The following is a 27,672-nucleotide window of genomic DNA, read 5'->3' as shown; positions in this document are numbered from 1 at the left end:
CTGCGGTGGCACACGCTACAGGTATCAATACCTATGTGAAATTCACACAAACTCATAAATTCATTACGTATGTATGTATGTGCGCATGTATAATATGCCTAGAATACGAGTCAAGAAAGTGAAAACAATTGAGAACGAAGAGTCAGTAGGTATACTAGACTGATTCAAAAAAATCGACTGTTTTGTTTTTCAATGTCACATGCTTAATAGTTGTTGGAAGAGAAAATGAGACTTACTCTAGAGTATCAAAAATAACGAATACATCATTTGCGCTATGTTGAATTTATACGCGATTTCAACTTTAACCTTGAATAAATTTTGAAATAGCTAGTTTAGTTATCAAAAAATGATAACCAAACTTTTTTATAGAGCACTAAATTACCCACAAACATATGTATCGAACGTTTGCGTACATTGATTGCCGATTTGGTGAGCTGCAAAATTCAGAAATCACTAAAATTATTTTCTCATGTTGATTAAATGGAAGAGGAAAAGCTGCGTTCAGGAACCATTAAATATAATTATCAAGAGCTCAAATTATAACAGGCACTTTATTTCCTCTTCCTACAACTATTAAATATGTGACATTGAAAAAAAGAACACTCGATTTTTGTGAACCAGTCTAAGGTATAATGTATTATAGACGGGGATCTGAGTTCGAAAAATCTTATCCGCATCTCTGCATCGTTTAATTTTAATTAGCTACAAATAGCTTTGAGGTGTTGTAATTTTTCTCACTTCAATGTTTTGCTCCTTTGGGGTATTTGATTATTTTGTGCAAACTTTTATTTGTTACATGGTTACTAGAAAAGTCTAATAACATGGCTGGTACATCGTTACAACAACGGTTTAAGTATTATTTTAATCACAAGAAAATAGGGTGCAAGTAGCTATTTAATGTGATTATAGCTGTCAACGTTCCTTTTTCTGGTTATCGCAAGGTTAAACTTGTTTGTTTCTTGATAGTTGAATACATATTATCAGTTAAACAAAGGCTCGACATCAATTGATGGTTGCACCGACATCAAATTATCGCAATCGTTACAAGAATATATAATACGAGTGATTATTGGGGTGATCGTTAATTTCGAACATATACTTGACACCCCTGGAATCTATAGATAATGATGATAAAACATGGCCCGAATTATTGAAAATTTTCAGCATGATTGGAAAGGGTGCCGAAATCGATTTGATAAATGAGCTCACCACGCTACATTTGTTTTTTCTTTTTTTTTTCTATCCAAGACTATTTTCAAACCTATCAATGACGTATGATGTGCTATAACGTTTATACTATAGGTGAGAATTTTATGTCGAACTAATATTGTCTGTGTAACGTTGCGATGTGATAAGAACACTATCAAATACATTTACGTGCTGAAAATATTTCGGTTTCTCGTTACACTAAGTTTTGTCCGTTCCTTTTTTTTTTTTTTTGACCAAGCGAAATGAATTGAAAAACAGTTCTTTTTTAATCGACAATTGAGAATTTGTTTTTTATTTCGAATTAATATCGGGACTCTTTCCAATCAAGTTGAGAATCTAAAATAATTATGGCACTGTTTTTTCGTCATTATCTGTCGATTCCAGGGGTGGCGCATATATTTTTGAAATTAACGACCACCCTAGTGAACACAATGAAAAATGAAAGTAAACGTCATCTAGATTTTATGGTTACAGGTACAAAACTCACGGTCGTTTTGTACTCAAAAGTATATTTTCCGGCTGTGATAAATAAATGAAAATAATCAGGTAGCGTGTATTCTTTTTTTCATATTTTACCTGCAGACGCCAAAACCTCTGTGTCTCGGCGATCGCATTGTGCTTAACAGATAATAACCGTGGATGTGGGAAATCTGTCAATTGGAGAGCAATTTCCGGTCAGAGAATACAACAGAGAAAAAAGAGGTAAATCACAACACGTGAACATTTTTTGCTCGTTTTCGCGGATCTAAAGCATCGAGAACCTAGCTATTAACTTGCACAAATTATCTTCAGAGTATACGATGTATGATTGCACATATCCAGGTTACTTATATGCTACCCACGATGTTAAGTAGAAAATTAGACAAATTTATTACAAGTAGATGCGTGCGTGTATAACGCATGCTCAATGTAACGCCGATAAACAATTTTCAAGTGCTCCAGCAGGGTTGCTCACAATAGTCCAGTCATAGTAGGGCTGAATTAAAAACATTCGGGATATAACTGCGTTTTTGTGTGTAGAGATTTTTGACCCGCAAGAACTCAAATCTGTAATTGTTTTTGAGCTGCATAGCCGGCGTTTCGAGAATATAGAAAAATTTGACCAATTTTGCGATTTTCTCAAAAACTGCTATCGATAAATGAAAAACAACTTGACCATCGTGTAGAGCGGAAAATTCTACATGTAATTATGTTCTCACGTGTCGGAAACGCGATAGGATTACCAAATTTTAAACAAAAGAAATTATTTCACCAAAATTATCTAGAAGCCGTCGATAAGTAGAATTTCTTTTTTATCAATTTGGTAATCCGACTCCGTTTTCGACTTATGAGGACATAATGCGATGTGAAATTTTCCACTCTACACGATGTTCAAGTCGTTTTTCATCCAATTGATAGCAGTTTTTCGGGAAAACGCAAAAAACGCCAAATGCTACGGTTTTCTCGAAACGCCAGCTATGGAGCTCTAAAGTGACTTCAGATTTGAGTTTCTGAGGGTCGAAAACCCCGATGTACGAAAATGCAGCCATACCCCGGATATTTTTAATTCAAACTTATTTTCTAAAATTAATAGACGTGGTTGTAAAATTTTACAACGGTGCTGCGAGTTGTACATATAATGTACAGTTGTTAGGTATAATTAGCTATACAGAAAACGTATTATTACGATATAACGTTAATGGAGAATACAAAACAATGAGCAGGAGGTGAAGATAAAAAAAAACCTTACTGAGCTAATTCTTCATATCGTTTTATAAGACGATTTTTAGACATCGAAATAAATGTTTCAGCGTCGCCGGACGACATAGAAAATTATCTCTTTATTTTTTTCCCCCTCTTTTCGAAAGCTGTAGATCGCAAAAATTGTTACATCAATTGTTGATCGCAAGAACAAAAACTTGTAGATACAAAATACAGTCTCTATAGGTTTCATACGCACGTATTCAGTGATTAATTTTCGCACTTGTCAAAGTTTTTGCTTGGTTTGCAGTGCTGTTTCACTTACTTTGGAGAGAAAAAAATTTGTCTGGCCTAACGCGTTCATCACAAAAAAATTTCGCGATTCTTATCAATTCGCGAAGTTGTGTTGTGAGGTCGCCAAGAATATTATTTACGATACAGTTTTTTGGAACAGAAACTATTCCCGTGTTTATATATATATGTGTATATATATATATTCCTTGTTTACATTTATCGATTCTTAAATTTGCGTCCAAATTTACGCATATTTTAAAACCGGTTGGTCTCGAAAATTGCAGAGAAAAAAATCAGGGATTTCTTTCAGATGGTAAAATAAGTGGAATATGGGAAATTAGGCAAATTATGTATGAGAAATGTCGAGAAATATGAAAAGAGCGGTAAAAAATGTGTATCAATGGTCACAATACAGTCTCTGAGAATTTTCGTTTTTTACTGTAACTAAAAAAGATTGACCTGCGTACAAAATGAAAATGGGTCTTGTAGCTATAACCAGAAAATCTGTTTCCTTTCAATACACGATCACTCGTACCATATTTTTTTGTAACTATTCGGATAATTTAATGACGGTGAAACAATAAATTGATATTAAGGAGTTGTTTACCTAGAAATAATATATTATACAAAATAAACAGATTTATCGTCTCGATAGCCAGAAAATCTAGTACCTTCTGACAACCAGAACAGTTACTTAAACCACAATTTCTTGTGATTCGAAGAATTTATGTCAACTGTTATCATAACGATACCTGAATTTTCCACGAACTGTAACAAATACAATTTTTCTCTGTACGGAAGGTATTAATTACCTACCTCAAGTCGCAGATAAGATCCTTATCTACGAGGGTATAATTTCGACAGTTTATCTTTAGATGAAGTTTATCTGATTATTACTTTGATTCCTGTGTGAATTACTTTGAGGCCTGTTATTATTTGTTTTTTTTCCTGCTCCAAGCATCTTTTAACGTATATTATGATAGCATTCACAAGCGTTTGAGCGTATTCTACGTACACGTACGTATCCAAAAAAACACGCGATCCTTTCTAAAGGGCCATGAAAAACTTTACATCAGGTCCGAATGAGATATTCGTTTATGAAGATTGATTGTGAGTTATTTCGAATATCTTTACGATTTAGAAAAATTATATTTCAGTACTTTTTTATAGAGCGTAAAATATTCTCTAAGATTCTGTATCCATATGGTTTATAAGTCGAGCCATTTACGAGAAAAAAAAATGAACAAAATTTTCCGATTTCTTTTACGTGTTATTTAAATGGAAAATGGAAAAAATTAAATAGGCACCTCTGAATATCACTTAATAACTTTTACAACTGTCCAGAAATGTAAAATGCAGAAAAAGAAAAAAAATTATCCAAGCGTGTTGAATGAGAATCGAAAATCAGAATCCAAGGTTCAGAAATATGAATTTTACTTCCTTATTTCAAAGGCCAAATTTCTTGTTTTGCATAGAATTAGCATGGTCAAGTGGAAATTATCACGGTTTTCCGAAACGTGGAGAAGAGTACGAAAATGTTGATAATAAGTCGGAAACCTGTAATCTGGAAATATTCGTAAAGAAAGGAAGAAAGCATAGAAAATAAAAATAGATTACAGTCTTTCGATTCTTAGTCAACAGGAGCGCTGATAACGATGCAGCATGAATGCTTATTTACTGCAGTACACATATAAATATATCGCTCGACTATACACGTGGCTTTAATCTCCTTGATTTATTTCATAAGCACACTGACCATTTAGCCTCAGCGACGAACTAATTAAGTCGTAATCAGCTAAAAAAGATGATTCAAAGAGTCGAATATTACGCGGACACAATATTCGTTAAACATTTTTTTTTCATACATGCTGATGACACCCAATTTTTAATACTGCTGTAAACAACTAATGCAGAAGTTTGTTTCGTCAAATTGTACAGTAATAAAAATGTAACCAGGTTGATAAGTCTTCAATCACGATATGGATAAAATACAGCGATTAAGTTTATTTTTAACCAAGTGAATAGTGCTGTATACGCTGTGGAATAAAATATATTTTAAATCCAACGAATTACAACTGAAAAAAAAGATTTACATTAATTTCAGAGCTATATAATTATCGGCTAGTTTTTGTCAATGACAAAAAAATATCGGTAAGAACTTCAAGTCAAGTCAATTGTAAGAGTTTCATCTCCCATTTACTCGAAGGAAGCAAGGTTTGGCGAAATTTGTCTGAAAATTGTCTCACCTAAGAAGGGTAGGGATAAAAAACTGGAATTTCTGATTGACAGAAGGACCAGAATATCGAATATTCATAGACGCGAAAATCTTATTCGTAGAAATTAAAAATGGGAAAAGTTTAAGTACAGAAAATTGAAAATATAGTGTAAATTGAAATACAGAAAGACAAAGTGTAGAAAGGTCAAAACATGGAACAGCAAAATCGATAATCTGTAAACGATTTTATACCATCGAGAAGAATTCTGATGGTTCCACAGTTTGGCATTTTATGATTACGACCATTCTAACCTTTTACTTCTCCATACTTCGACTTTCAACGTTTTCAAATTCTATACATCAAGTTTTCACTTTATAATGTAAAATAAATAATATTAATAATGGAAAAGCAAGTTTGAATACAGATTCTCAAGAATAACTGAAATGTTACCAGGTTGAAGTTAACAACGTTAATGCAACGAAATATTGAAACCAGAATCATTGCTTCGAAAGTTTAGAAGGACTTTAAAGTAATTTAATTTCCAAAATCTGAATACACTTTGCTTGTTAAAAATAGATTACTCAATTTGAGACGATCCTAAATTTGCGAAATAAGGATTTTTTCTAAAAATGAATCGCTCAATATTAACATTGCGAACTTGACTCTCTTGAAATGTTGAACAACTCACCGAGTGATAGAGTCAGAGTATTTAACCCATTTGCAGCGGCGGAAATCTTGCAGGTGAATTTAATTTTAGCCATTATAATTGTTGTTCGGTTATTTTACTTTCACGTCGGGAAACCGGATGTAAAAGAATGTGCGAGAAAAATTGAGAGTAACGTTCGAGCAAGAGCTAAGACAAACTGTTGATAGCCGGTTCAGTTTGATCATCTTGAATTCCGACGATATATGTATAAAAGCTCTGACGCGAGAAATGTTATCTATCAGATTTAGAAGGCCGCTGTTAGAGCAGCAGCGGGTCGACCGATAACATTTGTAATGTTTATTTATAACACGATACCCGCGCCGTCAATTTTTCAACTCCCTTGTAACAACTTGCTACGCGGGCCAACCACGATTATCGCATGTTACAATTCTCAAATCTGCATATGAGGAATTCCATTCGAACCCGACCATCGTATTTTGTTTAAAATTTTTTCTGCGGTTGTTTCGACTCTGAAACAGTATCCTGATTTTTTTTATATTTTTTATTCTACTGCTCAATTATTTATAAATATTTAAAGTGATTTTTGAAAGGACCCTTTTTAAAATTCTCAGAAACTGTATTTTTTATTCCAAACATTTCCAGGCCGATTGTTTTCCATTTTTTTTTTTCGGCACTTTGAATTTTTTTTTTTTTTATTTTGGTTAGCTAAAACATTGTTTAAACACTCTGAAAATTCCTGAATATTTCCAAAACTTCTATTCTTCACTTGGGATATTTCTAGACCGGTTGTAATATCTAGCAATTTTCGTCCGTCTTTTGACACGTTGAACTTTTTTTAAATAAACTTTAAATGAAACCGGTTTAGATGTCGGAATACAGTCAGAGGAAAAATACAGAAAAAAATTATTCATCAAATTTCATGTCCATTAGTTTGAACGTATACCTTTTTTTCAAAAACCGAAGTGAAAGAACCGTTGAAAAAAAACTTGTTTCGGATTTTTGTAATCATAACTGTTTTTTTCTTAGCACTTCATTTTTTATCGCGTTATTGCATTCGAGTGAACTTTACGAAACTTGGACAGCTCTTGGACGCTGATTAAATTGATGATTAAGATATGCAAAAACCTCGAATAGTTGAACGAATCAACAACGCGGTATAACTGGCTGTATAAACGAAAGAAATCCGCGTAATTTCTTGATCAATAAGCACACAGTGTTATTTTTCCAATTTTTGTTGTTATTTGAGAATGACAATTTTTCAAATTGCACCAATGGGATCACCAAATACTCTACTTGGGCATGAAATTATCCCAAATCACGGGAATAACCCTGAATAGTCTTTGCAACGAGTTGTTCACTTTATTCGCATGTGTTGAAACTGAAAATGACCCTATAAATAGGGTCGAATCACCGTCAAGGGGGAAAAGAAACTTTTTTAACGCTCGTTTCAGGGGAAGCAAAACCGTCTCACTCATAACGAATTATACCGGATACCTTGAGAGTATTCGATGATAATAATAGCCTGAGTAAAAATTGCCGACTGTGAAGACCGCGGCAAACCGTTGATTCGATCGAATTAGGCCACAGCGAGAAAAAAATTTCATTGGCTCAACGAAATCCGGTAATTAATTCATGACCTACTGAATATCTACTCGATGCAAGCGAATCTGTTCTAAGTACATATAAAAGAATATGAACGATAAATCGATCAGGTGGATATCTTATTGTCAGCTAAGTTCTGCTGACTGAAATGAGCTTTTTTTTTAAATCACGAGATTCAGGAAAAAGTTCACTCGGATCGGAGCAACTTTTTTCTTCTCACTTTTAGTACTTCATTTCTCAGTTTGGGGAATTGATTGAATATTACGGAAGATGAAAACTGTGAAAAAAAAATGAAATATTCTAGCTGCATATCGGTAAATTTTTCAAAATTTGTTTGTGCATTTCACAGTACGAAGAAAAAGAATACAAAAAGAAAAAAAAATTGAAGAAAACGCAGTCGAATTTACAATTTTTAACGGTGTAAATGGTGAGCAAATAGCTGCCGGCGTGATCCGTGAGCATGTAACCCATACGTTGTGTATATTACACGTATGTATACACGGTATGAATAATATAACCACGAAGAGAAAACACTTTCCCGTAAATCCAAACCAAATCACTCGTTTAATAATTCTATCGTGGCAAAGGATCTATTACAGCTGCAGCAGTGAGTGTTATTATACCGCAGCAAGTAAATTACATCAGGTCGTAAACTATAACAACACCAATCATGGCTGAATGTTTTACAGCGAGCTATTTTCAGTGATTCTTATTTGCGGCAAAAGATTCCGTTCTAACTTCACGGTACTCGGATAACTCATCGAGAATATTATATTGTTTCGCAAAGATAAATATCGACAAAAAATTTTTCCCGATACACTGATTTTAACACTTTCGCAGTATTTAGAGTATGAAGCTCCAAATTAGTATGAATAATTTCAAATGTAAGCGGAGCTAAGCCGTTCACTTTAAAGTGAAAATATTGACTCAAATGCCTTTATTTGAGTAAAGAAACACTTTTTAGATGATTTTGAGACGTTTTGGACAAGTTTCACATATTGAATTGTGTTTCTTCAATAATTTGCGTTTTTTTCGCAACGTGAGAATAAATTTGAAAAATAAAATAGCTGCAATCGATCTGTTAGAATATTTGACTCTTATTTCATTTACTTGACAATTATTTAATTTGCAGTATATCTCGAGAAAATCCTAAAAAATGAAAATCCAAATTCTTTTAGTGAAACTCACCTTCAAACACATAATTTCACGTGGATATTTTGCTATAATACGGTTTCAAAGTTACTTCACGCTGTTAAAGCTTATTCTTTTTTTCTTTTATGTATTTTCTTTTTTTTTTGTTGTTGTTGTTCCATTTGGCTGCAATTTTCAGAACTTGCGGCAAGGTTCTGGCGATAGGAATTTTCCACAGTGCAAAGTTAAAAGAGTATCGGGAATTTTGACCGCTAATTTATATGCTTTAGTTGACTCCTTACACCGAATAACCGCGACGTCATGGTTCCAGAAGATCAACAGTAATTTGATAAATAATTACTAAGGAATTAAACAGCGAAGATATATCCAAAGGATTATGCGCTGGTCTGAAACTGTCAGGACACGCAAGCAAGCATTGAACCGGGACTGGACCAATTCATGGAGGACGCATGTAAAGGCACTTCTTGTTGCTCCGGTTTGACCATGAATGAATTTAGCACGTTCCTGGCGAAGGTTAAACTACCGTTACTAGGCCAAGGTCTGCGTAGAAAATGTCACCAAAATGTGGAAGAAAATGATCGCTCATTCATTTTCCTCGGCCACGATAATCGACGTGATTTCAAAAGTAAGCTCTAATCTAGTATTAACAGCAGTTGATAACCAATCTTCAGAAATTCTAATGTCTCGTTGAATGAGAAATTATCGTTTGGGTTAAAGAGAAGTGGGATGAGTTTTCTAAACAAATCGCCACGAGATGCGACATTTTTAACCGTTAATCAATGACCCTTAATGAGTATCGCGTCCCTTGCGATCACAGAATCATCGCTGACCTTGCGTTAATCAGGAATCGCGAGTCAATCAACCAGAATTGACCCCTCGCTGCGGTCTCATGACTTATCAAAAGTAAGAAAAACACACACATACACGAGACGCTGTATGTAGATCCACAACCAGACGTCAGAATGTTCGAGCTGGAAAATCTGGTGAGTTTGACGTATGTTGAAACGTGGAGAGAAAACCGGCCGAAACTATCGCTCATAAACTGGCTGAGTATATAAACTTTGAAGTGAGAAGGATGTGCCAAATATTAGGGAACAGACCGACACATTCCCACTTCGCTACTGCTCTCTTATCGCAACACATTCAAGATCATAAATTTCCGAGTTACGACTCAACTTGTGTCAGCCGGTAATTTATTCGTATATATAATAGAAAGTGACAAGTGTTTGGATACACACTACTATAACGCATTGATACAATTCCGACAATTGTAACATTACTTAGAGCGGCTGTTCAGCGCCACTTAAACTCAGCACTTATGGATACGAGAAAGTGAATACAATTTCATGGTTGTTGGCACTTCAGATATCATTGTTATGAAAATTATAGAGCCTCGATCAGGAGGTCGGGTGACCATAAGCCTTCAAAATTCAACGAATGTCCAGATCGGATGAACGATGAATCACATCAATATTTTCTTTGCTCCTTTCCTGAAGAATATATAATAAGTTTTTTTTTGAGCAAGAATAACTGTGTTCATTATTTCTATGGTAATCTTCATCAATTACTGACAATCAGAATACCTTGACCTTGGCTAATGCCACTTACTCGAATAACGAATTCAGTTGTGCACTACTGTATGGAACATTGATCTAATGGATCTAGAAACTTTCACGACGGTTGTGATCTGACTGGAAATAAGAAACAATGATCACGATGAAGTAAAGGCGTGCCGAATCCCAACGACGGTCAAACTTGAAAGAGAACTGTCATCTTGACCCCGGTATGCCACCGGAGTTTGCATCGTCCGGGGAATGCTGAACATTGGCAACAAGGTCGCAACAAGTAGCAGGTGGAATTCGCATGTTACAGAAATGAAGCACAGAACCGTTTGCGCTGTGAGGAAAATTCGGCACAGTAGACTTTTGAGGACGACAATTCGATGTCAACCCAACACTATGCGATGCCACTCGAACCCAGTTTGCCTACACAGCTCGACCCAATTCCCTGACTTGCCGTCGATGACGTCCTGCACGAATGCATTCGCATGTCGCAGAAATAGCTAAGGACCGTTTGTGCTGTGAGGAAAATTCGATGCAGTGAACTTCTGAGGACTATAATTTGATGTCAACCCAACACTGTGTGACGCTACTCCAATCCTCCTTTACGTTGAATTTCTGAATTCTCCATAAAACATGGTTCTACGGCGGTATTTTAGCACTACCATTAAGTACAGTGTGTCTTCACAGCTCGACCCGATTTCTGGGCTTGCCGTCGATGACGTCCTGCACGAAGGAACTCGTTCCGATTTTACCCAGTAACAGGATCGGCCCGATTGGAAAAAAACCGCGGCTATTTCAGCCGGTGACACTGTTCCGGATGATCCGCGGCCGCCTAGCTGGCCGTGTCCGGTGTCGCGAGATGAGGCTAGCTGCCATGCAGAGCCTGGGCTCAGAGCATCTCGCTTGACTGGCCAGCCATGGGATAGGCGTCTGTGGCCCAACCCTCCTCCATTGTCGATCAGGATTAGAGCTGGGCCCGCCGCTCGTCTCCTCTCTTCTATCCAATTCTATTGTGTGTTGTATAAATATATAATTTGCGGAGACCGCTGGAAGAGCAGCGACTGACAACAGCTGGACCTGCCATCACGCACGCTGAGTGCGTGCTCCACATGCGCGTAATTCGCTCGGTGCAACCGTCCCACTCCAATGTTTCTGACTCTGTATTACGATGAGATTGGCTCGCCTGCAGCTACCAGTTAAGAGAGTTCGTTTACAGCTGTACCGACTGTCAGCGAGTCGGGCGAAGATGGTAATAGGGCCACGCAAACTCGTCTATGCAACGATGCACTCGACCTTTCGCTAATCACAATGTTCACCTATTCTTCGACGGATTTTCCAGGTGAAGGCCACACGACTGACCAGAGTTTTTTAAAATAGAAGATAAGGCCCAATCTTACAATTAGCGCGATTGATCGAGTCGACTTTATTCTGTCATTCTCGAATCGTTCAAGCATGTGCCAAACGATATGTAACTAGTAAACTTTCGTTCAACCAGACACAATTTTGTCCCAACCCTTGACCCTTGACAATTGCACAGTTCTGTGATCAGTTGGAAACGAATCTTGTTCATAAATTTTGGCTGATTTTTCAAACATCCGACGTTGCAAAGGGTGGCGCAAATCAGTGTTGTGGGTTCACAATTACCAGTGGAACGAATCTAGGGCCCCTGTACATTGAGGAGAAATACAGTTGCGATTAAAACAGTAACATAGAAGTTCTCTTCAAACATCCGTTTCATGCACTGCGTGCGTGTTCTAACCGTAAACATAAGTGTGTACAAGTTGTAAAATCTGTTCAGCCGAGAAATGGTCGAAGATATTCGTATGAATGACAAACCGTCCGTAATTGCTTCAGTATTCCGTCAACACTCTTTCAAAGCCAAATACTTCCCATTTCAAAACTTAATGATTTTCTGTGGACAATCGAATAATAAACTGATGATGAAATAGAACTCATGTTTAGATGTGTTTTGAAAGCTGTTTTTTTCTATGCGACGAAGATGGCTCGGGGTGTGAGAAGGTGTGGCTTAGACTTATCAGCGTATTTTCAGAGGGCGTAAGCAGGGCTGTCCGATAATCAACAGGTGGCCTTTTGGCGAGCGAGTACCGCTGAATGTGCAGCGTCGTGTCCTGTTCTCTACTTTCATTAAACTTTCTCCCACCTCATCGTTTACATCGCGCGTTGCGCTGAGAGTATTCTCCCACAGACATAGGTATTTTTTTTCCTTCTCCCTTTTTGCGCGTATGGCGGTGTATCAAGAATTTCTTGCACAAGATACGAGCGTCATTTTGCAGCGAACTTAAAACCTTCCTGAGCTTAAAAAAAAGTGTACACATATATATTATATGTATATATGTGTATCCATTTTGAATTCTCTTCTGTGCCTCGAGTCAGAGTACATATCCATCGCTATTTTTACATCGCCGTTCTCGACGCTCAACAGACAGCCACGTTCTCTGTCTATTCGAGCGAGAGTGTCACTCGTCACGTGGTCCGACAGCGCGGTTAGAAACTACTCAGCCTACGATGTGGGGCTTCATAATTCCTGCACTGGCCTAGCTGATCATCATTCTCTCTCTCCGCCGCTATATAGGAACAAAACTTCCGAGCTTAAACTTTTCCCTCGACTTATCGTACTGGTACGTGTACAATAGTTCAAGATCGGACTTTGGCGGAAACGTGTTTACGCATCGGTCTGCTTAACCTAGGAAACGATTGATTGACAGGCCAAGGTCACGGGCTCCGGTTGAGTTACCGAGACGTAATATCCCAGATTGTGCGATTTAGATAAGTATAACAAACACAGGAACATCAGCGAACGGTGCAGGGGTGAACGGACATACCCATCCCAACTGAAAATCCTGTACCTGATCATTGCGTACGAGCAACGTTCCCAAGAAGCAACGTGCAATTGATTCACTTTCCGCTACTGTCACCATAATACTGTCTTTCTGAATTGATCATACCGTTCATGTAGACGTGGTGCTGTCGCCAGAGGTGCTGGTACTGGGTCCACCTCGAGCTCGTGCTGTCGTCGTGGATGGGAGGCAGAGGTGTGTGCACCTGGTGGGCGTGGGAGGTCGGGGGCAGAGGTGCCGGAGGTTGTTGGGTCTGCTGGTGAGCAGGGGCAACGACGATGTGGGGATGCTGAGGTCCCGGGGGATGCTGTTGGGGGTGGTGGACCTGGTGGATGACCACCGGTACCGGTGGCGGAGCCAACTGTTGGTACTCCATGGTGCAGCTCATCCAACCGACTCTGTGTCACTCTCTGGCTACTGTCACGCGTGCATTTATCCACGCGGTTGATTCGTCGACTCACAATCCCGCGGGGGATGCTGGCTGCCTTTGGAGACCGCTGAGCTCCAGCGAAGCTCTTTTTTCCGCAGGGTGTATCGTCTGGATAACAATAACCTCCCTCTCCTCCGGTATTCCAAACACTTGAACGATACCCAAACAACAATCACTCACTACCGAGGACACGGAACAGTTCAAAGGGCAACACCTTCTTCGGGTTCTTGGAAATGAAACCGGGGGTGGGTGACCAGCACTTGGTCCCAGTGTATGAGACGTTATTTTGTTTTGAAAATCAAAAGGTCATCACGCCGATGACGGTTCACCACTTGAAAACCGCGAGCTGTCAAACGGCGAACGGGGGCGTCTCTCGTTGCCTTGGAGGACGGGGAACGCGGTGGGGAGACTGTTGGTACCAGCGGTTTCGAGCTCAGCGCGTCTCAAGCGAACGGCGGCCGGTCGAACACTGCGCTACGCTGCCAGATGGAGGGCCGAGAGTCTCACTCGCGCTGTTTGCTGGCGGACGCCCCTTCCACGGCGACCCGCGTCGGAGGCGTCCCGGCGCTCAAGTCACGGAAGCTGACCGCGAGGGAGCTTCCGCGTTGTTCTCGACACCGCTCCGGGACTCGTCCTACCGCTTTCGTGGGAAGGGGTGATCTCTGACTTACTTCGTTTGCGCTTTTTTCATCCCCCCGCGGATGCCGCTAATTAAATGATTAATTGAACAGCCTTGGAAACCGGTCGTCTCAACGCTCTAACGGGACTAAAGCGATTTTTCGTTTAGGGACAATCACCGATTACCGATTCCTTCATTTGCGCGGAGTTCGGTTCGTTCGTAGAAGATTCGTGGAAAGTGGTATTTTTTTAACGTCACTACTTATCATTTCTTCTTGGTTGCAGATTTCTCCCACACACGGTGATCATTCGTTTTCTAAGAAACGTTTAAGACGAGAAGTCAATCAAGTCATGACATAACGCATGTTGAACTGTAAAAAAATGTGTGGACCTCTGTAGACTATGATTTGGTGTTAATAAAACACTATAATCTGATGGTATTACCACGAAAATTATTCCACAGTCAACCGTACAGGCCAATTTTGGTAGATTTAAACATCACCATTTTTTGAAGTGCAAAGTAGAATTTTTTCACGGGCAGTTTTCAAACGAGAGTCAACTTGCGTCAGTGAATCAGAATTATGACTTTGTGTGAAAGTGGGGGTGGCGATTGATACCCAAAGGTTTCGCTGATTGGCCACCTCAGCAATGAGTGGAAATTATAGCATAGTGAATTGTCTTAAACCTTAATTTATGGTCCGTCTGACCTGAAATACTTTACTTTCAACTATTTCTACTCTCTCGTCATGATCAATACGATATTTTCGAATGATTGTTCAAAGTCAAGTTGAAGCTGGGAAATTGATATCATGTTATATCGTACCGTTCATGTCTTTAACCGACTTGTCAAAAACTTCAACTCGCAATTGCACCAAAGACTGTAAATTTGAACATTTTGGCCTTCCTGCCGTAGTTAGACGAACGAAGTATGGCGAATGGAGAACAGGTTGGCGGTGAAAGGAGCGATGAAAAAAGGAAAATCGGTAGTACCTAATTCTTGTAAGCGGTAAATCTGGTAACACAGCCTTGCATGCAAGTAAACAGAGTTGCACCACGCTACTGACGACGACGCCGCGAGTCGTGACTTTCTCTATTTTTCGTCTGGCCCAAAATTGGCCCTTGCGGAGCCTCTCCTTTCCTGGCTATCGGACACAACGACTACAAACGATGACTAACTGACCTTACGGAGGATGAGCCGGTCCGCTCATCCACTTTTCACCTTTGTCTCGCAAAAGGATCATCCTTGACGCTCCTTCTCCAATGGGTCGTGAGGTTCCCGTCGGATCTGAAAGTTCGGTCCCAAGAAGTTGCCGCACCGATGCGACCTAGAAGGCATTCCATATACACAAAACTCCCTGGAGCAAATGTAAGTCTCAAAACGACCGTCGAAGTCAGCTCTTGACGACTCTCGAAGTCCCTTGGCGCCCTCGAAATAACGAAGGAATGCGCTTTCAATAATTTTTGGAAAATCACGTACGACATCGACATGGTCAGTATTTCCGTTGCTCAATCGACGTTAATTGGCCTCAGTCTGGGATTGGTTCGTTGGTTTGTGTAGGTGCCTCGTGGCCGAGTCTCGGCTCTCGACACGCGGTTAAAATCGAAAGTGGAGGAGAAATGGCGGACGGCTCTCTCTTCGCGGTAGCGAAAGGAGTGGTGGCCGAGCGACGCCCGGTATCCACGTTTCTCGCTGGTGGGGTCGAGATCACCGAAACCGGTCCTTCCCCCGCCGCCGCCACCTCCACCGCCTCGGCTTCTTCCTGGTCCCGCGCTTCGCGAACGCGGAAACCGCGCAGCAACTGCCACACTCTTCTTGTTTTCACAGTTTTTGCCCACCTAGCCGAGTTTTTTACCCGCTTAAATTCACTTCGGCCCCTTTTTTTCGTTCAGCTATCCGAGCACCGCGAGGGCTTCTTCTCCGCTTCTCGCTGGTTTGAGATTCATCCGAAAAACCGGCCACACTGCCTTCTCGGGTTCCCCGCGACCCGAAAAGTGAAACTGGGAGAACAGGCCAAAAAATCAACCTTCGTCTATTCCGACCCAAAGACAGCGTTCGTGCACTCTTCAATTTCAACTGCGCTAGTAATTTCGAGTAGGTAAGTGGGTACATAGGTTGTAAACTCGGATGACTCAGCTTAACGATACCGTCTCTGTCGGTGAATACCGGTGGAGGATGAGGGAGGCAGGGAGGGAGAGGGGGACAAAAGGACGAATGGAGAACGAAGCACAGAAGAGTCGAAACAAAAAGGCAAAAAGAAAGAAACCAAGAAACAAAAAAGATACTGTTCAACAAATTGATTCGACCCTGAGAACTTGTAACCACGTTTTCGAATCCATCGGGCTAGCTGAAGCCTCTTTGGCAATTGCAGCTGGTATCAAAACAATTGTCCAGAGAGCAGTGTCATTTGCAAAGAGTCAAGTAGGCATGACTATTGTGTACTGTATATGCACACGGTTTGCAGCACTCGCATTTGTGACCGACACAGTGTCGTTCTCGTAGGTAAGTCAAGGTGACAGCGTGGTGAACCATCGCAGGTACACATCGGCACCTTCTGTCTGTAATAGACAGTCGACGTGATGGGGACTCTGCATGGATGTTCGAATGAAACAAGATATGCAAATCGAGCGTTGCGGATTAAGGCGATAAATTAGTTTGACGTTTAATCACGACGACGGTAGAATATGTGTAACGGTCAGGACAGTATAGGCGCACGGATTTATACGAATAAATAAATGACGACATTATACGCACGTGTCGTTGTATATTATATGTATTGTGGTAACGGTTCGGTGAGCGAAATTTCTTCGATTCGCTTTCTTCGATTGGCAAGCACTCGATCCGGGGATTGGGCATCGTACACCTCGATTGCAGAATCGCCGGTTATTACCACCGAGTAATCGAACAGTCATGGTTTTTCGCTCACTTCCTCATTCGCAGCGTAGCTTGATCTGCTCGCGAAGTTAAAGACACCGGGATAAACAGGTTGTCGCTTTATCGGTATTCCAGAGCCTCGATTTCCCTCCTCGTGACAAACAGTTCGTCTTGTAAGCAGATTGGGAAGCCAAAAACGGATTTTGTTGTATTAATTTGATGAACAGTCAATGCCCGACTGTCTGATAATGGGATTCGTGAGGAGGTGCTCTGAACTTTGCCTTTCCAGCTTTGCCACGTTACGTTAAATTCAAATTCGTATGTTAAAGAAATATGCTTCTTAACATGTGAGCGACGATTGTCCAATGGAAAAAGTCTGTTCACAATTGCAAAGTGTTGACAGACTGATCGAGGGTCGATTATATTCAGTGTCGCAGAGCTACATCATATCGGTATATGTATAGTGGATTAATTTATTAGCCTTTCGAGTAATAAAGTGAAGGAAACAGTGAAGACGACTTTCGCCAAGAAGCGTCTACATTTTACAACGACTAAGGATGAGAATATGCAAAGTATATGTACACACACGGTAAAACGAGATAGCCACGAGGATAGTCCGCATAGTTCGAACGGTATATTTACCTCCGCATATTACATGAAGTTTCGAAACTGAACGCACACTTTGAGAAACGAAACGAAAACCGATCCCCGCAAGACAACTCGGTTGCTAAATCGCGCGGCTGTTGTTGGTAATTAATTCAAAAGCAACAATTTATCGATCGGTCGATCGAACGGAGACTTACATTTTCGACCAAGACCACATATGTTATTCATCCGAGTTTTCTAAATTTCATTACCCCGTGTCTGTTCGCATTCTCACTGTACATATCTCTGGTAAACAGTGATGGATTAATTACACACCGACGGCAATAACATAAATCGTTTTTCACAAGTAGGGGGCAAAACAAAATCTCTTCGTTCAGCTTCGGTGTGTGTCGTTTCGGCATTGCCTTACAGGCAACGCTGATTACCCGCTGCCTCGTACCTGAAACCCCCAATCTTTGCCACGTTCACCGAGTCGCGACAGTGACTGACGACGCCTTTTCGTTCGCCGGAGAAAGTGCCCGAAAGTTTTTGGATACCGAAAGTGTTTGTAACACCGTCGAACACGTGTACGATACACGCTATAAATTGTCGCAAACAGTCTAACTATAAAATACGATGTACGTTATATTAGATGGAGATTTTCATTGATAATTATAGATCTATTCCTTCGATCGTTCTTTTATTAGCTCTTATATTTCCGTGCGCAAATTTTTATCTTGGAACTGAAGCGATAAATTAAACATTGCAATTGAAGTTTACAGTATTTTATAGAATCTGCTAACATTTTTTTTCCACCAAACACGACCCACATTATTTCGCTGCAAATCGAACGGAATAGCGGGATCAATCATTTTGTAAGACAGGTATACATGTTGTGGAAAGTTGCTTATTTGGTTATTTGAATTCTTTTAAAATCATTTCGGTCGTTTCAAGTCAGTTTTCAAATCAATTGTAGTATTTTTAAGAAAGGTGAATCATAAGGGGTGTTCCACTCAAAGAATTATGGGGACAATATTATTCGAAGCGATTTCATAGTCTCCGAAATCACCCTGAAATCAGTAATATTCAAATAAAATTCTGTAATAGTAATCATTAGCAGTCGGGAGAAATTATTTGTGATTACAAAAATCTCTTTGTAATGTTAAGAAATGATATGAAATTTTAGAAATCATGAGAAATCGTACGAAATTCTAGAAATTGTGAGAAATTACTTCATTAAAGTAAAATTATTTGTTTAATAGTCTCTTGTAATCACTCCATAAAATGTAAGTAATCATGGTGTCAATTTTTGCTCAACTTGAGAAATAAAAGAACAAATGTTTTTAAAAAAGTTTCAAGCAATATTATTTGTCCCAAGGATAGTCGACGCAAATGTAACAGTTCACAAAATTCCTGTATCTAATAAATAATAACCCTAAACAAAAACGATTAATAACGCAATCTGTGCAAATAAGATATAAAGAATTTCAGAAAAGGTATCATAATTACAAAGTTCGAAATGACTGAACTCCGATTTCCGGTTGAAAAATTGATGGATACTTGACCGAAAAATAATCGTAAAAGAAAAACATTCGATTGGTTATTTTTCTTTTTCTTGCGTTTCCAGACAAAGTTTCAGGATATTTCCCATCGTTCATCGGAATTTTTCAGCACAAGGGCAATATCTGGTTAAGTATAACGCGATCACGGTGCACAAATAACTCGAAAAATGACTAAAAAGTAAGAAATGAACAAAAAAAAGAAGTTGAACAACAGTTGCTGTAGTCTCAGGGTCGAAACTCGGTGTCACGTTACAAGAATATCAGGGCAAAACTTCTTTCAGCCCTTTGCTTATGTTAACGGCTTTAGTGTCTGCGTGGCATAAGGAGCCGTTTGTGAATTCGAGTATCAAGTTACTCTTCCAAGTCGCTCAAGTGCCAGGTCATACTACTAAATTCTTAACCAATTGCTTATTCTTGCCTATTTTGACGCATCAATTTGAAAATTTGGTAGATAAATTGAATTCGTCGATTTCAGCATACGTAATATTTAACGGAGGGACTTCGGTGAAATTTTAATGCTATCGAGTTTTTCGTTTTTTTTTTTTTCTTTTTTTATATGATGTAAAAAATATGTTGGTAAAAATTCCATACAGCAAGGTTACGGTTTAGGTTACGGTTGTATGTGTCTTGAAACAAAATTCAATTTTCTATCATGAAAACGTGTGTGCCAAGAATTTTACCAGAGTCCTCCCCTTTTGAGAAAGTCAATTTTCAAATTTCAAAATAAAACTGGCGCTGCAACATTCATCGAATCACAATAAAGTCGTCGGATTTATTTAATTCAATAGGATATGCATGACAAACAATTTGATTTCAAGGTCAACATAATAAATACAAAAGTATTTTATTAAATTTGTAGAAAATAGTCTTTTGAATAAAATAAGTCATCGTAGAATGAAATCGATCGAATTTCAGGACGATATGAAATCATGCATCGATATCTTTACAGCTTTTGTTCACAATTGGAGTATCTTCTATTATTTTAATAGATCTTCGTAGCTTGCGAATAAAATTTGATATACAAATTACTCAAACGGCAATAATCTCGCATTAAATTAGTGAAAGGTGTTAATTTTTGGCCAACCAACCGCCCTGAATAGTGAAAATTTTTCGATAATCTCGCATTTCAAATATCGTCTTGAAACATTTTTAAAACACCCAGTTCTAGTTTAATTCCGGCGTTTTATGCCTATTACCGGCCCATTTTTACTGCTCGTAATCAAGAAATTCAAGGTCGTGATCAAAGCAGTGGAACTTAAGAAGTATCCCATTTCGATATTCGTCCGCCTTCTCTTTCCGTCTTCCGTTTCGACAAAGTTGATAGAATAAGGTACCAATTAAGCGGTTGGTACAGAAGACAGTCGTCACGAAAGAGCGTGTTTACAGTAATTTAATAGGCGGTAGCAGTGTCATTTATTTTTATTTTTTTCTCTTCCCGAATTCTTCTTTTTCCCTCCTTCGAGGTTCCTTCATTTGAAACCACAAGTTTTCGACCATCTACCGGATCTACGGGTAATGACTTTTTCATACAGAATTTAAATATAGTTTCCTGTCGGTTTCAATAGTTATCAAGTTTTATGCCACCGGCGACGTATTATAATTTTGTTAACGACCAGATTCGATCCATCCGTCGAATTTCCTCTGCGGTGTACAACTTCTAAATCGCATAATAATCACAAGTATCAAAAAATTGACGGGAGAAAAATAACGTAAGATAAATTGTGATAAGCACATTTCGAACTAATAAAATTCCAAGTCATTTGATTTCCCACTCTGTGGACGCACAAAAGACACACTAAAATTTCAACCTCACTTCTGGTTATCTGAGAATTGTTCAACAAATCGATTTTCGAGATATCAGAATAACGCATTGTGTTATTTGAAGAAAAATGTTACGACATTATAAATATGGCTTTTCAACGCAGACTCTCATGTCCGCTGAGCATGATTAATTATCATAGTATTCAGAAACGACGAAGCTCTCCTCGCTTAAATTTAGACCTACGTATTAATCCTCCAAACGTTTTTATGAACAATATGACAGATTAGACAAGTCAATATCTTTATTACTCTCAATTTTGGTTGCTCGTTTATCGCAGGGATGTCTAATTCACTTGAATCACTCGCCAAAGGTAGATTGAGCTGTGTTCTTTTTTCTTGAAAATTAGCACATTCCGTTAATCTATGGTTACCACATTTCTGACAGCAATCTTTACAATCTATCTTACAAACAGACGAATCAATAACAATCCTGCTATTAAAATAATTTAACAATCTTAGTTGAACACATATTTGGTATAATTTGTCTTGCGCGATATTAATATCAAAGAATCGAATTGCCTATCCACAATTTCAACTCAACACGTGCAACATGCCCATGTGGCGGAGTCGACAATTCACGTTGAACTCGGCGATGACGTTTAAGTACATAAATCGCATCGTTTATACCTACGTTGGCATATACAATAAAACGCTGCTGCACGTGCGCGTCAAAAACCTTTTCGATCCGAAGGCTGCAACACGCAGTGTTCAACAGTGAGACATAACTGAAAAATTATTAAACAGTCAGCTGACTGACAGATGTGCACGAACTATGAAGAAGAATTGCCGGTATACATATTATACACATACATATATACATGTATACATACATGATAAATACAGAAGGCTGCAGAGACGGTGACAGCTTCTGTATTCTTTATTTTTTAAACCATGTATTTTGTTTTTTTTCCTCTTTGTCTAAATGTCTTTTTCATTCTCGCCCGGTTCACTCCCTCTCTCTCTCTCTCTCTCTCTCTCTCTCTCACACACCATTGCACAAAGTATCCCGGGTATTTAAATGCAAAGGCATATGGCCGGAGTGTGCATGACAGACGTTCGACTATCTTGACGACGACGCTATTCGCAAAAGAACACACAGTCTTTGGTTGCAGAATAAGAGGTACGAATTCTAGACGCTGGTTAAACTATTTTTATCTGCCAATTTTTACCTTTGATTTTTCTATTCTGTTGATCCTGCTTCTTTTCTTTTCTTTTCTTTTTTTTTTTTTTTCTTACTCTCTTCTTTTCACTTTTCGTTTTTGTTTGTTGTTCCGTGTTCGTTTCGGCATTCGACGCCCTTGGGCTATGTATTTAATGACACACGGAGACATCTTTTGCGAAATATATACGGTGTGCAATGCGCTGTAGCGATATTTAGATTGTATACAATCGCGTACGGTATGCTGGATTGCCCATCGCCGAGGGGAACAAATAGGCAGAATTTGAACTTTTATTGCGTTTTCCTCAAAAACTGCTATCGATAGATGAAAAATGACATGACTATCGCGCAGAGCGGAAAATTCTACGTCGAATTATGTCCTCGTATTCCGGAAACGCAGTCGGATTAACAAATTAAGAAACAAGAAATTATTTCACAAAAATTCCCCAGATGTCGTCGGTAAGTAGAATTTCTTTTCTATAAATTTGTTAACCCGATTACGTTTACGACGTATGATGACATGATTCGATGTAGAATTTTCCGCTCTACACGATGGTGAAGTCATTTTTCATCTATCGATAACAGTTTTTGAGGAAAACTCAAAAAACGTCAAATTCTGCTGTTTTCTCGAAACGCCGGCTATGCAGCTCAAAAATTACTTCAGACTTGATTTCATGAGGGTCGGAATCACCTTTACACAAAAATGCAGCGGCGTTTACTTTGAAACACCCTATATACATGCCTCGATGTCCTATGTGATATGTATATTATAAGAGGTTCACGTGCGCATTATGCCGCGGAGGAATTTTCATGGCGTCTCTGGTATAGTATACCTACCTACGAGCTAGTTTCGCCATTGTCATCGGACGTTCCATTGTCGGTCGGGAAGCAATTCAATGGAATTGCTACTTCCTGTCCACGGAAATTTGAAATCAGCACGAAACTGTGTCACATTGGATTACGCGCGATTTTTACATTTCTACGGTTATTACTACGTAGATGCGAGACTGTTTTTTTTTTTTTTTTTCGATTTTGTTTCAATAAATTATCTTTCTTCGTTCACTGATTACAATTTGAAAATCATTACACACTGAACAGTTGGGAGAGTTCAACAATTTAGGAAGTATTACTAACGTTCAAAACCAGGCCGTAAGAGATTTGTTTACAAAACATTTACAAAATAGCAGAAAACAGCTTCGAATTCAAAGAGTGACTGTTGACAGATATATATTCACAATACGCGTAATCACTGTATTTATAATGCGTAATATTTGATTATAAACGCATTAAATAATTAGTTTGAGAGTGAGTAATTTAGATTTAATAGAAATAAATCATACATTATATATCGGTAACGAAAAAGAGAAACTTATGGTTCCATAAATAAAACTTTTTATTCGTTTGTGGTTAAATGGAATTATTTGATTCGCGTGCATTAACATTATATTATACGTATAATATATCCTTTTTCGTCTGTACGAAATATTTTTACATTTTAAGGTAAATGAAACTTTCTTCTCTTTGCACAAATAAATTATTCAATAGGTTTGTGTTAAAAAGTGAATTGCTTCTCACAATGTATGCAATGTACAGTGGGAAAAAAATACACGTGGTCATTATTTTTTAGAAGAACTCAATCTCTCCAAATCTATTCAAAAACCATGAATGAATAAATAATTGTGGGTTATACGAGCAAAGGTTAATCATTTCAGTTATTGAATCGTCAGTCAGCTATTGACGATAGTTCGACGAGCGCGATATTTTTCAGGAAAATCATTAAGGCTGTTCTTCCGGGTTTTAAGATTATCAAGATTATTAAGAAATTTCTGTATAATTATCAGAGTCTTAAAATCCGAAAAACAACTTTTACCGCATCGGAAGAGGGAGTCATTTTTTAAATTTCGAACAATTGAATATCCGAGAATGACGTATTACTTTTGTAACATTTTTTTCCTTCCGAATGGAAAACAACTGAACCCCTCCCCCCCCCCTATATTTGTTAATCAAAGAGCCAAAGATTCTTGCACAAGTTGATGTAGAAGATTAAGAAAAATTTACAGGAAAATCCGAATTGCTTTTTTTCTGACAGGTCGAGTGTGTAATATCATAATATTCATAACATCGTTTTTGGCCCAGAAGGGGAAATAAACAACAAGAGAATATATATGCGTTTGAAAATTCCGAAAAACGTATCGCAGGTACAGAGCTGGCCGTATAAGATACTTGAACATTATACAGACACAAGTAGAGAATGACTCGCGGCGACTTTCTCGTGAAACTGCAATTAAATTTGGTCCCCAAGACTTCTGGAACCAGTTGTCTTTGTCGTTTACAATTAAACTGAGCTACTATAGCTACTGCAGCAGCAATTACGCAACATATCAAACCGCAGCAGTTTATAACGCGGCATTCGATACAATTATAATTTCTAAAGTTTCGCAATAGTTTTATATCGGTATCCTCTGTACGCTCGTTGATTGAAATTTGTAAGAGAAATACGAGCAGAATAAGACATAATTAAAATGCACCGTGAGAATGTGCGGTTTTATTTTTTTTTTTTTACTGAAATGCAGATTTTGAACACGTAACTTTCGCGATGGGTAAAATAATACGAAGTCCTTGTGACTTGCAATGATTGAAATAATAATCATGAGAACTTTGTACGATATTCGATGAGAGAAATGTGTCAAATTTTCTTTTATATATTAGCCCAATCATAAATTTGTTACAATCAATGGGGGAAAATGTCTTTTTGTCAGGATTACTTTGGAACAAATGTGTCAGTCACTTTTTGCATATGGAAATTATATTTCACGTTATATGGAAATCATCAGGTTTTAATATCATATTGCAGACTGCAAGTTAATGATCACTGAGCATTATGAAAATCAATACGAAGAAGAAACAAGATATACGCTTCGAGATTGAGTTAGTCTGAATTTGTAGGCAAAGAAATTACAAAAGCGACATGTAACAATTATAAACAGCTGATAACAATACAATAAATTTCTCATATAGTTGAAATCAATCTTATATAACACCGACGGGTATATAATATAATACATGGAAATTTCGGACGTAACTCGAAAGTTTATACGCAAATAATATTCGTATAAAAAAAAAGGAGTTTTTGCTAATTTTCTATACTATGATACGTATAAATGACGTGTGGCAGCAGCCGAATTACTCAAAGGAAAGCCGTTTAACGACGTTTCGTGCGTGCCAACATTACACTGACCAATAAGGAAAAAGATGTGGCGAATATGACTATCTTTATCACTGTTCAAAGTACCGTGAGGACAGTAATTGAAATTGGCAAGCTTGATAATTACTTACCTTAAAAACAGCGAAGCGAACAGAAAAAGAAAACTGCTTTTTACACGGAGGAAGTCAATTTTTACAGCATGTCGACAAGAGGTAAGAATAATTTTGTATTCGACTCAATTAATTCGGAAACAACTTTAAGGCTGTTTTTAATTCAACCGACAGACGTCATTCAGTCCATACGAAATATTTTTAATCTGTGTATTTTGTTGTTTGTTCGTTACATTTTTTTTTTTTTTTTTCACTCAGTGTATAATGCAACGCGAATTTGAAAATGCCCGAATAATGCGGGAAACTTGAATTTTTACCTTCTTCTTTCTCTACTGCGTATAGGTAGAACAGATAATCTGGTAAATTGCATGGTAGAAAGATAGGATAACCCAGAAATATAAAGTGTAACTAAACAAGTTCGATAGCGACACGAACGCGTGGTTTTATCGCCACCGTGCGCGCAGCAAGCGACAGAATTCATTGAATAAGTATTATTAGTCCAACAAATGAAACATATTCGTTTTTCAATTTCGGAATGTGCAGACTGAGTAGCGTGTAGTAAAATTTTGGATTTTAACGGGTAAAAAAAATTATTTATCATTTCAGTTCGGTTTTTCAATGTGGCTAAAAAATTAGGTTAGTTTAAAACCGTGCAGTAACCACAGTTTAAAATTTTACTCGTTCTAATCCTCATCTGGACGATTTGGATCTTGTGTTTGAACGATGAAAGTCACCGATAAAATGAGAAAAAACAAACGTTAACGGCACCGCGTTAGTGTTCCATCAAGGACTGAACTCATTAGGAATTTCACTACTATATTCAATATTATCACGTATATTGATAAGAAACGCGCTAATGTTGAACCGCCCATGATTGTCAGCCCCAGGCGCATCCGGACACTAGGATATCAACGAGTAAACCGCCTAATCGATCATGGAAAATCGACAAATTCGATTATCTTTTGATTTTTTGAAAAAAAATTTGAAATAATCATCTTAACCTCAAAGTTAATGCGTGGAAAGAAATGTTGGGAATATAGCTTGATCGAAAAGAAACATCAATTTTTTTCAAAGTTTCGGCCCTTGGTGTGCGTCCTCCTAGAGACACGTATTCAATGACACATCTACAGCAAACAAAAAAAAAAAGGAAAAAAAACTATTCCGTATGTAAACATTGGTGAACAAAGGAAACATGGCACTGAACTTAAACAAATTCAGACCATGACTAGTGAAGATACAAATTTTTACGCTTTACACGTCGCCAATAATTGTTAACATTAACATTGAACTTACAACTTGGGTCAATCAGCTTTCGTTGCAGAAAATATGATCAATACCAGTAATATATCGCATATCTAATGGCATAAGGTCATAAATGCCGTCTTGTGACCTTTTGCTATTAAAAAAAGGCAAAAGAGCGTGTATTTGTTATCATTTTTTGTTTTTATGATCGTATGTAGGCTTGAAGCATGAAAATATGATCAGAAGGGTTGAAATTGGGCAACAGTTTGATTGAGAGAAAAAGGTCTTTTGCACTGATAGATACGACTTTCTGCTACTCATTCAACCATAAAAACCTATGTCGACTAATTCCGTGAGGATCTGCCAAAAATAATGTTTTTCACATATCTTGGGCTCAGGTATAAATTCAACAGCCGAAAGCAAAAGGTTGTATGTGCTGGTAAATACGACCTTTTGATCCTGATGGAAATTGAAAAAATGATCTACTACAGTGATTGCCCGTACGGGAAAAACCCCAATCTTACCCGCAAAATAACCCCCAAAACAACCCTCAACATCTAAGGGGTAAATTCGTACCCGTTAATTCAGGATTAACCTCGAATTCGAGGGTTTACTCCCAAGTTGAGGGTTTACTTTTGAGTCGAGGGTCTACTCCCAAGTCGAGGGTTTACTCCCAAGTCGAGGGATTACTCCCAAGTTGAGGGTGCACTTTCAAGTCGAGGGTCTACTCCCAAGTCGAGAGTTTACTCCCAAATTGAGGGTTTACTTTCGAATCGAGGGTCTACTCCCAAGTCGAGGGATTACTCCCAAGTTGAGGGTTCACTTTCA

At 38.3% G+C, this 27,672-nt stretch overlaps 1 protein-coding gene across 20 annotated transcripts in view; it reads right to left on the bottom strand.

The window, feature by feature from the left end:
- The window catches only part of LOC124309592 (thyrotroph embryonic factor), a 223,562-nt gene that overhangs the window by 61,261 nt on the left and 134,629 nt on the right, over positions 1–27,672 (bottom strand). The window contains exon 1 of one of the 20 annotated variants that reach the window (XM_046773354.1): positions 13,349–14,186. The exons of 18 other annotated variants lie outside the window; for them this stretch is intronic. In XM_046773354.1, the coding sequence (XP_046629310.1) occupies positions 13,349–13,628 (280 nt within the window). In that variant the 5' untranslated portion in view covers positions 13,629–14,186. Of the gene's footprint in view, positions 1–13,348; positions 14,187–27,672 lie in introns of those variants that run through there. One more of the 20 variants, XM_046773360.1, reaches the window with a different exon arrangement.

This window comes from Neodiprion virginianus, chromosome 7 (assembly GCF_021901495.1).
Source record: "Neodiprion virginianus isolate iyNeoVirg1 chromosome 7, iyNeoVirg1.1, whole genome shotgun sequence".
Taxonomy (NCBI): domain Eukaryota; kingdom Metazoa; phylum Arthropoda; class Insecta; order Hymenoptera; family Diprionidae; genus Neodiprion; species Neodiprion virginianus.
This window is presented reverse-complemented; position numbering and strand designations above follow the sequence as displayed.